This window comes from Pelodiscus sinensis, chromosome 2 (assembly GCF_049634645.1).
Source record: "Pelodiscus sinensis isolate JC-2024 chromosome 2, ASM4963464v1, whole genome shotgun sequence".
NCBI classification, from domain to species: Eukaryota; Metazoa; Chordata; order Testudines; family Trionychidae; genus Pelodiscus; species Pelodiscus sinensis.
The window spans coordinates 5,109,712-5,123,051 of record NC_134712.1 but is presented as its reverse complement, the minus strand read 5'-3'; the positions used below and the strand labels follow the sequence as shown (position 1 = coordinate 5,123,051).

General features: G+C 48.6%; 1 protein-coding gene across 12 annotated transcripts in view; it reads right to left on the bottom strand.

The window, feature by feature from the left end:
• Positions 1–13,340, bottom strand: part of TSNARE1 (t-SNARE domain containing 1) — a 731,183-nt gene that overhangs the window by 487,564 nt on the left and 230,279 nt on the right. For all 12 annotated transcript variants that reach the window (XM_075920025.1, XM_075920027.1, XM_075920034.1 and 9 more), the window contains one exon: positions 12,203–12,324. In XM_075920025.1, the coding sequence (XP_075776140.1) occupies positions 12,203–12,287 (85 nt within the window). In that variant the 5' untranslated portion in view covers positions 12,288–12,324. The remainder of the gene's footprint in view (positions 1–12,202; positions 12,325–13,340) is intronic.

Here is a 13,340-nt window from a genome sequence, read left to right as displayed (position 1 = left end):
CCAAATTCTGCAGGCATGGGCAAATCTGGTTGGAGCGCTGACAGCAAACACTTATAAAAGGCTTGCACAGCTGTCCTCCCAGATGTGTGGGGCACCGTGCACCGCCACCGGCAGCTCTATTAATTTGAAAGATGCTACCTGCTTCCCCAGGTGACAGTGAATTATTCCCGCGCCTCAGAGCTCTCCAAAAGGTTGGAACTATGGAAGGCACCCAATGTACACAGAGCAGCAATACACATGTTACTCGGTAGTAAAGAGTCTGAGTTAGAAGGGTTCATCTTCCATTTCAGTTGTACGTTTTAACTTGCTCAAGAGGAGCTCCTGGTAAATGCCTACAAAACTAATTCATTTTCCTCCTTCAAAATCGGCCTTAAACTCTTCCCTGTCATGACACCTACAAAAAAACTTGACCACAATTAGGTCTCTGGTTTGCTGGGACCACTGCCTAGCTAGCTGATGAATGTCGCCCCATTGTTCCCTTGCACTCCCTTTTCCATCGATATGCACCTTGTGTCGTCTTATACTTAGCTTGTAAATGCTTTGGGGCAGGGACCTCTCCTTGTTCCGTGTCTGTCCAGCACCAAGGCCAATGGAATGCTGGTCCATGACCAAAACTCATGGGCACATGGACAATAATATATAATAGTAAATGGGTAACACCTGTGGTGTCCTTAAGATTTTTACACTACACGCACCTGAAAGGAAAAATAAACCACTTCTCCATCTCACTAAAGTCCTTTTCTCTGAACTCTGAAATAACTCTGAAGCAAACCTAACACTCCCGGCATGGCTGCTTGAGAACTATACAGGTGGGAGGCTGTAATCTATCTGCTTTGTGGCACAGTGTTCAACTCCTCCAAATTAACCACTAATCTAAAAGCATCTTGTGCCCCCCAATGCACCTATTGCACCCCATTTGCAATATAAAATCCCCCTTGCTCATCCTGATCCACTGTACTATTACCACAGCACAATAAAAGAAGTGAAGATGAGAGAAGCACCTTTAAAAATGACCAGGTTTTTTTGGCAGGTTTTTTTTTTACCTCTATAGTTTTGTATACACTGTGGAGCTTTCCCCCATAGAACAGCACCTCTGGAAAAACAGATTCACAGCTATAAGGCGGTAACCTGCATTTTTTGACAAATCAGAGCTTTATTTCAATCTCATTATAACTGTATTTCATTTCCTCTAACTGCACTGCAGGCAGATGAAACACCTCCCGTTTGAAAAAATTCCTGTCCTACCAAAATCATTTCAGTCTTTCATCCTAATCCTAACCAGTCATAAGACAAGGATTTCCCAGAGATATCTATGTCTAAGAAAACAAACCTAACCTTTGGCACAACGGATTTGTGAGTAGAACAGGGAATGTTTATAGTTAGATGCGATCAGATTATTTTCTTTGTTTTTAGGTTGGTTAAACGTCTCTGTGCTAAGCCCCCAGTACACTGTAACTGAAACTGAATCCCAGGGAAGCAATTCTCTCTGCTTTAATCTTTTTTTTTCTTTGTTGTTGCTCTGTAACACCTAGCAACCAAGTATGCTATGTTTTGTTAATTAAATTACCTTTTTTAAGACTATGATCTAATTCCTGTGTCCTAAGAAAAAGCAGGAGGTTGTGTGTGCACATGCATGAGACTGAAGGTCCGCTATTAAGAAATTAGTTTGTTTCCAAGCTCTCGCGTCAGGGAGGATTAAGGATCTTGGGATTGCTGCTTAGGAAGAAGCTTCCAAGTGTTTCTTCCTGACTTGCAAGGTTGGTTGGTTTTGGTTTTTGTTGTTGGGGTTTTTTTTAATTTGTTTTGCTTTTTTGCAAGTTGGACGTACACAAAAGTGCCCTTTTGGAAATGCAGTTCTGAGTCCTTGGGATGAGACCTTGGAAACAAGGACCCTGTCTCTTCGGTGTGGACACCAGATGGCTGTTTACAGGCGAGCTCATAGACTCAACAGGCACCAGAGCAAGTGGGCAAGGAGTAGGGGGGATGGCTCCCCACACCAGGAAGGGGAAGGACTTCCTCTCAGCACAACACAGACTGCTCCTCTTCTCCCCACCACCCAGCACCATCCGGAGCATGGCGCTTGGGGCTCTTCAGCACACCGTGCGTATCTCCACTGGCAATTTAAAGGGCCCAGGGTTCCAGATTCCGCTGCTGCTACAGTAGCAATGGAAGCGGCCAGGAGCCCTGGTTCTCTTTGACTCACCAGGCCCTGAGGTAATTGCCCCCTCTCCCATCCCCGTTGGCAGACCTGGCTGTTTATGAGAGATTACCAATACGCCCCAGTGTAACAGTCAAATATATCCTGCTATTGTTCAGCATGCTCTGCCTCAGGTGTTTTTGCCATCCTCCACCCCAGAAATGGGTGCATTTCAATGAGAGAGAGAAAGAGAGAGAGAGAGAGAGAGAGAGAGAGAGAGAGAGTGAGTGAGTGAGTGAGTGTGTGTGTGTGTGTGTGTGTGTGTGTGTGTGTGTGTGTGTGTACTTTGCAAAGCATGCTGGGATTCTTCCAGATAAAAGGTGCTATATGTCATAAATGAAAAATGTTCTGAATAATCTGAATATTTTTATTTAGGTTTTCCAAACCTCCATACATTTGGGTCCAGGATCCATTCCAAAATTATTAGAAAAAGGAATCCATAAATCTTTCTAATTAGATTGGCTAAAAAGGGCAAAGCTGTGCAGAAAAGACCCTGTTATCAGATTTCTTCTATGGGCAGCAACATTTTAATAGTTATAATTTCATCATGCATCACATCCGCTCACTTCCAAATCATTTACTTTCCCTTGATAAGGGAGCACACGAGACTCTAGCACAGAGGAAAAAGAGCCAAGATGCAGCGGAAATTACAACTAAGCAAGGAACATTTTCAAAGTATCTTCAACACGTGTGTGTGTGTGTGTGTGTGTGTGTGTGTGAAAGAGAGAGAGAGAGAGAGAGAGAGAGGAACATTTTCAAAGTATCTTCAAAGTATCTTCAACACTTTGTGTGTGTGTGTGAGAGAGCGAGAGAGAGCAAGGGACATTTTCAAAGTATCTTCAACACTTTGTGTGTGTGTGTGAGAGAGCGAGAGAGAGCAAGGGACATTTTCAAAGTATCTTCAACACTTTGGGCTCGTCTACACTGGCCCCTTTTCCGAAAGGGGCTTTGAAGTAAGAATAAGAGATCCTCCGGAAAAGGGCTTTTTTCCGGAGGATCGGGGCCAGTGTAGGCGCTCTTTTCCGGCTTTTCTAAAAGCCCTTTTCCGGAGGATCTCTTATTCTTACTTTGAAGCAAGAATAAGAGATCCTCCGGAAAAGGCCTTTTTTCCGGAGGATCGGGGCCACTGTAGACGCTCTTTTCCGGCTTTTCTAAAAGCCGGAAAAAAGCGGCGGACATTTTTATTTAAATGCCGCGGGGGATATTTAAATCCCCCGCGGATTTCCCTATTACGACCTGTGAAATTAGCATGCCCCTTTCGGAAAAGGGGCCAGTGTAGACGTAGCCTTTGTGTGTGTGTGTGTGTGTTTGTTTTAATGTTTATCCTTTTTGTTTTGGTTACCCCTTTCATGGATCTCCAACCCACCCGCCCCCCCAAAAAACCCAAAACACAAAAACCACTCTTCGAAGACAAACATTTCTTCCCAAATGCTCTTCCTCTTTCATGGGGCATGCAGATTTCTTTGTTATTGTAGGGTTTCATCATCCACAGTTCTGGACTGGACACAATAACTTGTTGGCATTTGACTGCCATGCCAAGCATATTGGTTGGCAATTGGAAGGGGACATCAGTGTGCTTGTAATTGTGTAGTTGAGCTCATAAATGATGGCTCTGATTTGTTTTGCACCTCTTTAGACATCTCTCAGGGTTGATCTAGATAGTGCTTGGTCCTGCCGTGAGGGCAGGGGACTGGACTTGATGATCTCTCGAGGTCCCTTCCAGTTCTAGTGTTCTATGATTCTGTGATTACTAGGTTGCGCACCATGGCTTGTTATTGTAGGGTTATTACTGACTGAGGGGGTGCTGGTACTGATTCGTTAAATACAAAGAGCATTGTTTTCAAGAACCCACACACCCATCTGTCAAGAATTCTCTTCACTCTGCAAACAGATCTATGTAGGAGAAGAAAGAAGGCCGGGCCCCTTTACTCTGACCTCACTGTGAGGTTTCTCCAATGGAGCAGGTTTTCTCATTAACTCAGTAATCCCTCTCTGGGGAGGGTGGCGGCAGAATCCAGCTTTCCAAATCAGCCTCCCTTGACATTTAATTAATGGCAATATTTGGGAATCCTACAATGAAAAGCAGCCTGCATGTGTCACTCGCTCTGCCAGGATGAAAGGGCAAAGAACACCGCAGAGGCTGAAATGACACTGAATCACACAGAGGAAATGCAAACAGGACAAAAAGGTTCTCTGGTCCCACCCACCCACTCCCCAGCTAGTGCAGAACTGCTCCGTCGTGTATGTCCTAGCGCTTCTGCCAGGCCGCATCCAGATTTCCTTAAGCAATAGGGCCCTCCATCCCATCTTATTAACTTCTATATACACCCCTTTATGCCCTCCCCTCCCCCAAGCACACGCTCCCCTTGGACGCCCAAAGGCAAAGAGAGATGTACTGTTAATTAACACTTGCTGTAGCACAAAAAGCAATCATCTGGAATTCTCACACGGGAGGTACAGGAAGAGGGCAAAGTGCCCAAGGGACCTGGCTAAGCCACGTTACCATCCTCGCCAGACGGGCTGATGACGCCCTTTTATACAGCTAAGGAAACAAAGGCAGCAACAGAACCCGGGACTCTTGGCTCAGAGGTTTGCACTCTAGACAAACCAGACCAAGGCTCTTCTCACGTCTATTCCTTAACTGCAAAAAGCACCTAATAGCACAGAGCAAGCGCCAGGGGAAAGGAGAGAAGAAGGAACCAACGAGCTAGAGAGACAGGCAGGAAATCCTTGGAGTCTCGAATGCCAACCAAGTACGCTCACTACTCAGCAACTCCCAGATTCACTTGCACTTGCCTGAAATCAAACCTGCAGGCTTACATAAGAACATAAGAATGGCCGTATAGGTTAAACCAAAGGTCCATCTAGCCAGTAGCCTGTCTGCCAACAGTGGCCAGCACCAGGTGCCCCGAGAGGATGGACCGAAGACAATGATCAAGCGATTTGTCTCCTGCCATCCTTCTCCAGCCTCTGACAAACAGAGGCCAGGGACACCATTTCTAACCCCTAGCTAATAGCCTTTTATGGACCTAACCTCCATGAAATTATTTAGCTTCTCTTTAAACAATGTTATAGTCCTAGCCTTCACAGCCTCCTCTGGCAAGGAGTTCCACAGCCTCCTCTGGCAAGGAGTTCCACAGCCTCCTCTGGCAAGGAGTTCCACAGGTTGACTACATGCTGTGTGAAGAAGAACTTTCTTTTATTAGTTTTAAATCTACTACCCATTAACTTCAATGGATCAAGGATTCCTTGATCTGTACATGAGGACAGCAGGAAGGCAGGACTCAGGGTCAAGGCTAACGTCTTACAAAGACTCGATGTGAACCCAACCTATTTTCAGGGATTCCACTGTCAGTGTCCTTTGGCTTCTTAGAACACCCCATCCTGCTTCGCTTCCAGAGAGTTCATCCTCCCAGCAGCAACTGCTTCAAACTGAGCATTTGAATTTGGCTTAGTACTTACAGTTGTGTTTCCAAAAAAGGTAAAAACGCCAAAGAAAAGCCATAAGGCACTGAAACATTTCCGCCTGTTAGTTCCCTCCCAGGGGGAACATCTGACTGGACACAAGGAAGCATTTCTCCTGGGACGTGAGCTGCCCCTCTGCAAAGTGCGACCACAGGGCCTGTTCCACGGTGCACAGCCATCATGCTGACCGGGTACACGGGGGTGAGTGTCACACTAACTCCGCCAGATCAAACTGTGACAAGCAAATCTCTCTATCTATTTTAGAAATAGAATATCTGTCTGTCTGTCCATCTGTTGGTGCAACAACTCCTCCAAAGCAGTAAGAGCAAGAACTAGAGATGTAATAGTGCAGTCGATTAACTGATGAACTGATAAGCAAAAGTTTATTGGTTAATGCTACAGTCTACACGCATCCCTCCCCCCCGCCAGTAAATTTTTTAGCAGTCTGGCCAGCAGTGCGGCTCAGTTCCATCTTGCACTGTGTCCAGGAGCTCAGAACACCCCCATGGACAGGAGCTGCTGCAACCCCAGTGCAGAGTGGTAGGCAGCCAGTCCACGAGGGGAGTTGGTTTTTAAACTGACTCCCCTTGTGGACCAGCTCCTGCCTGGCACCCCACACTGCTGCCTCTGATACAGAAGCAGCAGCACTGAGTGGCAGGGGGCTCTTTGAGAGCGGGGCCAGAGCACACTGGCTACCAGCCCCACCCCCGGGGACTGTAGAATAGTCGAGTAACTAATAAGAATTCATGACGTTAATTGACTATTCAATTAACCGATTTTTAACATCCCGAGCTATCGCCACCACATTTGGCAGGCAGTTTCCTCTTACCCTAACTTAAAGCAGGGTCAGGGTTTGTTTGTGCCAGGAACATGGGAAATGGCGGGAATGGGGCTGTTTTCCACAACATGGAAAGGGGTGACACAATCCTCACACGCAGCATAGGGGGAAGCAAGTGGGGCCAGGATACTGCAGATTAAACACAGGGGAAAGCCACACCAGCATGAGCCTGACCGCAAGTAAGGTTCCTCTCCCCAAGCAGCTACAGGGCCTGGGCATTATCCCCTCACTCTGCTACGGGCTCGTGAGATCCCCTGGCACCCTCCTACCACCACTTCACTTTGCTCCCTCCGCACCTCTTCATGGAGTCTGAGGATTCCCTTCCCCCCATGTCGCTTCACCTGGGGCCTGGGATTCCCTCCACCACCAGCACCCTCGCGGCTCCTCACCGAGCCAGGCTGTGCCCCTCCTTCCCCTCCTCTGCACCGGCTCTCTCAAGGCCTGAGGATTCCCTCCCTCCCACCCCGTGCTGCTTCACCAGGAGCCTGGGGATTCCCTCCACCTACCCTCCTCTTCTCAACGTGGCTCCTCACAGGCCCTCCTTACCCCGCTCCTCTCAGAGCCTAGGGATTTCCCCCCCCCACAGCTTCACCCACACAACGGGGATTCCTTCCCCCACGCTTCACCTGGGGCCTGAGGTTTCCCCACACACACTCCCTGCACTCACACCCGAGCCGGGGAAATCTGCTAGTAAGGTTTGTAAAACTCCTGCTTTGATGACCTACATACCTCCATTAGTGACAGAGGGAAGACAATTCGCTGGTTTAAAATGTAGGCTTTTGAAACTGATTTCATCCCTTGAATACAATACGTAGACTTTAAAACTCCAAAAAGCATCTAGCTACATCTCTCTAGGAGCCCCCTTCCTGGGACATCCAAGTATTTCCACCCACTGTATAACACGTACCCAGGGGAGTTTGGGTTCCTGCTAAGATGGCAAACTTCAGCCCTCCAATGGCAACAAAGGCAGTGAAGTTATCAAACACAGAGGGCATATGCACTCAAACAAGGATGGGCTTGGTGTAACCACCACTGTGCAGGTCTCTTGTTCTTATCTGTTGCTGTAGGTCAGTGGTCCCCAACCTTTAGAGGCTCCCGGGCGCCCGGGGGGCGGGGCCACGCATCCGGGGGCACACCAGGGGACGGGGATGCCCTTGCACCCGGCACCGGCGCCGGCATGTGCCCCAGGGCCAGGGCTGGGGCCATCCGAGTGCCTTGTGCCGTGGGCCCGGGGCCGGCGCCGCCGCCAGAGCCGCGTGCCTGTGACTGGCACTGCTCCAGCGCCGCGCGCCCGAGCGCCCGCATGTGCCCCGGGGCTGGGGCCGCCCAAGCGCCGTGCACCCGGCGCCGGTGCGTGTTGAATGCCTGGGGCCGGCACCTCCCGTGCGCCGGGGGCGGGGCTGGCCCAGGTTGTCGGCGGGCATGCACAAATGCCCCGGCGGCCGCCATGGCACCCACAGGCACCGCGTTGGGGACCACTGCTGTAGGTGGTCTAAGTGCCACTGCATGGGACAGTGAGCCACACTGCTGGCTTTTGCCAGCAGAGAGTATGTAAATGAAACACTGATTAGCATTTTATCATGCTTCACTTGCATAATCTATTCGCACCGTTTTTGCGCAAGGGGTGTTTGTGCAAAAACAAGCAGTGTGGACATTTCCTTTTTGCGCAAAAAGCCCTTGTGCAAAAATGGTTTGAATAGATTATGCAAATGAAGTGCAACAAAATGCTAAACAGTGCTTCATTTGCATACTCTCTGCTGGCAAAAGCCGGCAGGGTAGACATAGACTAGGTGTGTGGGTTACATTGGGATAGGATGGCTCCTTCTCTTTGCCAAGCCTATCACAGGTATGAATCTCTCCTCGCATCACAGCCTCACCACTGTGCTCTAGGACCACCAGATGGGCTATCCACCAGGATATGCCACTCTGCAAACATGAGAACACACCAAAGAATCATCTCCCCCTTACTGTGAGCGGAGAGAAGCCAACCTTGCCACCTGTAATGCTACAGACACCCATGCTCTTGCCCACTGCTCCCTCCAGCTTCCCATGGCTCACTCATCACTGTAGGATCTGAGCAAACCGGCGTCTGCTACTTCCTCCTTCCCCCGCAGCCCCCCACAAGGAGCAACGTGTCCTATAACGGTCTGCCTCAGAGGAGGGCAAGCACAAGAGCAAACGCCTTCCGAAAGCTACAGCATGAGGTCGCAGGATTAGCTGCCCTTTGCGTTCTGACAGTTGTATTATGAGTTGGCTTTTATAAAGCGCAGCCTCGCACTGTACATTAGAGACCATTTCAAACATTCAGGTTGACAACTGGATGCTTTGCCTTCTTTTCCGTTCCTATTTCCAAAGCCCCTCAGGAAAGAAGCGAGCGACAGGGACATGATTTCTGAGCTTTGGTTAATAATAAAAAAAAAGTACAGCCATTTGCTAAATAAAAGTGGCGAAGAGTCCTGTGGCACCTTATAGACTAACTAGAGTGTTGGAGCATAAGCTTTCGTGGGCAAAGACTCACTTTGTCAGATGCATGTAGTGGAAATTTCCAGAGGCAGGTATAAATATGCAGGCCAGGATCAGGCTGGAGATGACAAGGTGGATCCAATCAGGGAGGATGAGGCCCACTGCATGCAATTTCCACTATATGCATCTGACGAAGGGGGTCTTTGCCCATGAAAGCTTATGCTCCAATACATCTGTTAGTCTATAAGGTGCCACAGGACTCCTCGCCGCTTTTGCAGATTCAGACTAACACAGCTACCCCTCTGATACTTGATATTTGCTAAATGTTATTGGTGGGACTGCATTTATTTACTGAGTCACTCTCTGTCCCCACTGCTGTAATGTCATGGCATGCTGCACAGATTAAATGCAGCCTCCCCAGAAGTTAAGCTTGCCATAGTGGGCACATTACGCCCAGCTTCCCTATGCACTTCATTCCAATCTCCCCAATTGTAAACACACCTACAAGACCGGAACAGACTCCTATATCTGCAGAACTGGAATGCTTTACCTCCAGTCCCCACAAACACCGCTACAAAACATCACAAGCAAAAGACCCCAGCTGAATGCTGTATGCTAATGGGTCGCCCATGCTATTCATCCTGCATGCATCAGTTCAATGTCTGATACATTAATTAAACCCAGGAGAATGAGCTACCATGCAAATGCAAACATCATAAAATGCAACACAATCATTTGATCACACCGCAAGAGTGAGCATAACACCAACAGGTGGAACTAAGTCTGGGACCTCTGGAGGTTAGTGCATGAGCCTCTACCCCTTGGAGGTAAAAGCCAGCAGGCTCCCAGCTAATTCTATAGAGCAAACTCACTCTCACACACAGGAAGTGGTCCTTCATGGGACAGTGAACCACACCCAGAAGGTGTGTGGGTTACATGAAGACATAGTGAAAACTGATCAATCCCCCAGCATTCCGCCCACATCCCATTATATTGCAGTAATGCAGACATCTAATGACACTACAAAGCTAGAACTATAGAATCCAAAAAAAATTTCTTCAGCCAGGCCACAAACCAACCTGGGGAACTCACTGTGGCAGTTAAATATTGTAGCTGGAGCGAATAAGATTAAGCCCACTGTCGACATCAGTAGCCGTGCAAATTAAGAGCTCCACTGTGCAATTCTTAAGGGCACAGTTACACGATACAGAAAGGCGCCCCACCGAGGTATGATATCTAAAGCACACTACACTGCAGCGCTATTTCGGGATACTGGATATATAGCTATTCTGCACCTTCTGAGCATGCCCGTTATTTCAAAATATAACAGGCTCGCTATTCCAACGACCCTGCAAACCTCATTCCACGAGGAGTAAGGGACGTTCCGGAATAGCGATTTATTTTTAAATAAGTGCTGTGTGGACAGCGCCAAATGTCGAAATAAGCTATTTCCAAATTGACTCACAACAAGCTATGCAATTTGTGCAGCACAAATTGTGTAGCTTATTTGTAGCTATGGGTACAGCGTAGACGCACCCTTACGGGCTGCGCTTTAATTGAAATAACACTACGTGAATGGCCCAGAAAGGCGAACGCAAACTGGAACAAGTGACGTGAAGATCAGGGGAATGGAGGGCCTATTTTATGAGAAGAGACTGGAGAAGTTCAGCTTGTTTAGCCTGAGAGGGGATATGTTTGCTCTCCATAAATGCACCAAGCACCAGGAGAGTGAAGAGGTTTACAGATTGAAGGACAATGCTGGCGCAAGCACAAATGGGCATAAACGGAACAAACTCAGTCTGGAAATTAGAAGAAGGTTTCTAGCCAGCAGAGGGGTGAGGTTCTGGAACAGCCTGCCAAGAGGAGGATCCAAACTACTTCATCGGAAAGAGCTGCCCAAATTCGCGAGTGTCGCTGTGTGACAACAGTGCTCATGAATGCAGCCCACAGCCCTGGGGGATCAGTTCCTGTTTATGACATCTCTTCCTAAAAGCTCATGCTTCAAGGATTCAGACGGTCAGCCTGCAAGGGTCAGGAAGGGATTCCTCCCCCTCTCCCTTACAATCCATCTCAGTGAATGTGGTTTTTTGCTGAAGCATCAGGGATGCAGATGGACAAGCTGGACCATGAGTCTGAGGGGACACTGCTCACTCTCTGTCTCGGGGCTTGACTGGCTGGTCTTGCGCAAATGTTCAGGATCCGAGTTATCCATATCAGTGGGATAGGGAAAGAAATATCCCCCTGGGTCAGACTGGGAATATTTCACCTTCCTCAGCAGCAGGTGGGTGTGGATCACATGCCAGGATTATTAAAGTGGTATCTCACTTTATCAGATCCCTGCCATTGCAGACGCCTCACACACTGGTGCATCATGGTCCTTCTTATTCGCACCCCGTGTCTTGTCTCCCGTGGGCTGTGAAACTTCGGGCCAATTCAGTTATTGGATTTAGTAGGAAGACGGGTGAGGTGGTGGCTTGGGAGACACGGGAGGTCCGACAAGATGGCTTGCAGGTTCTTACAGCCTTCAGAGCTATGATTCTATTACTTTCAGTGCACAGAGGAACCTTCCATGCAGCAGCAAGGTCTGCACGGAACAATTAACGTGCAACACATTTGTGCACTTTGGAAATCACACCCCAGTAGCACACGTTGCCCCACAGTGCAGGCAAGCCCTTACTCTTGTAGGTCAGTACTTACCCATGCAAGTAGCCCTAGAGAAGTCAATAAGACTATTTGGATGACTGGTCCTCAGTATAAGGACTGCACAAGACAGCCCTAAAACAGTGAAGAGTGGTGATTAAATTGTACTTTGAGGGAGTATCATGCATGTGAAGGATCAATCTCATACCTACACACACTACACAGGGACTAGGTGCATAGTGGTGGGATGTATATTGTCTTCTGAAGCATCAAGTGCTGGCTACCGATGGGCCAAGAATATAATGTGCCCAGGCAATACTGTTATATATTGCATGGGGATATTTTATAACGTGCTGAGAGACCACTTGGAAAGCAACTCACAACTTCTGTCTAGCTCACAGAACTGACATCAGAGAAGTGGGCCTAGGGGAGATCTTTCACTTGACTTCCTTGTGCCTAATCACCACACAAAATGATCCACCACATAGTGCAGCATGTGGCTACTGGGATATAGCAGCCTTTTTACACATGACAAATGAAAAACGCCTTCCCCAGCTTAGTCAGGTAGAGTAAATTATAGCACACAATCAGTACTTTACCGAGGGGCTGATATCCTTGTCTCGACGGGCCTCCAAAGGGGTTCCGGCTTCCGAATCCACTCCCATCAATGGAACCATAAGACATTTTCTACTAGGTGGTGAATGCGGATTCTCTGGTAAGGCTGAAAAAGGACACAAAAAAGAACAGTTGGCTAAAGTGCACTCACATTATCTAAAAGAGACTGCAAAGGGGGAAAAAAAACACAAACCCATCCCCACTGGTGAGAACAGAGGACTGGACATGGTCAGGTATCAGGATATATGCCCCTAGCCTTTCTAGCGGCCTGCTGTGCAACTCTGGGCAAATCATTTATTTCCCTTTTCTATACTATACATGAGGATAACAACACCCACTGGGGGTCAGGAGACTTCATTCTTTACCAGGTGTGCATGCGTTGGGATCCTCAGACGGAAGGCGAGCACAGGGTAGCGTTAAAGGAAGGCAGGCATTGCCTTCTGCCGCATTTTCACTACCGAGCCAGACAGGAGTCCATCCGTCACACCGCAGGCCTGACGCGCTCTAGTTTATGGCCATTTTATAATCTCCTGGGCCTCCCGTACAAAAACTGCAGCCAGTTGTATTTCTCCGTGCCGGTAAAAAGATCTTGCATGAAACAGCAATGGACTGAAACCAATTCAGTTCTGGCAGCTGCAAGCCCAGATCTCCACCTTTGTCTCCTTGCCCCTGCCACACAAATCCACCACTGCCCCTGACGCCTTAGATTATTTCAAAGGGCTTGAAGGGCCAAACATGACTCAGCCAGCAGGCCTTGGAAATGAAAGAAATAAGGACCGAGGTGCTGAAGCAGGGTTGGGCGAGTAGCCAGGATGTGGCAGAAGCAGCAACAGGAAGAACAGCCTGGGAAGTAGGCTGGCTCCCCTCCCGCCCATCCTAGGGAGTAGAACTGGAACCGGTAGCTCCAGCCCTGCTTACAGAGTTGGGGCCAGGAAAAAGAGCAGTAGGAGGTGGATAGAGAAGCTCTCTGGGGGGCAGATGGATGTGCCAGTAGAATCCCAGCTGTGAGGGTGGCAAGACCATACAACAGCGGTTTTCCATCCTGCCCCAGTGTAACACACACACCTGCTGGGCGTGGGTCACTGTCCCGTGTCGTGGCACATAGACCGCTCACGGAGAGAG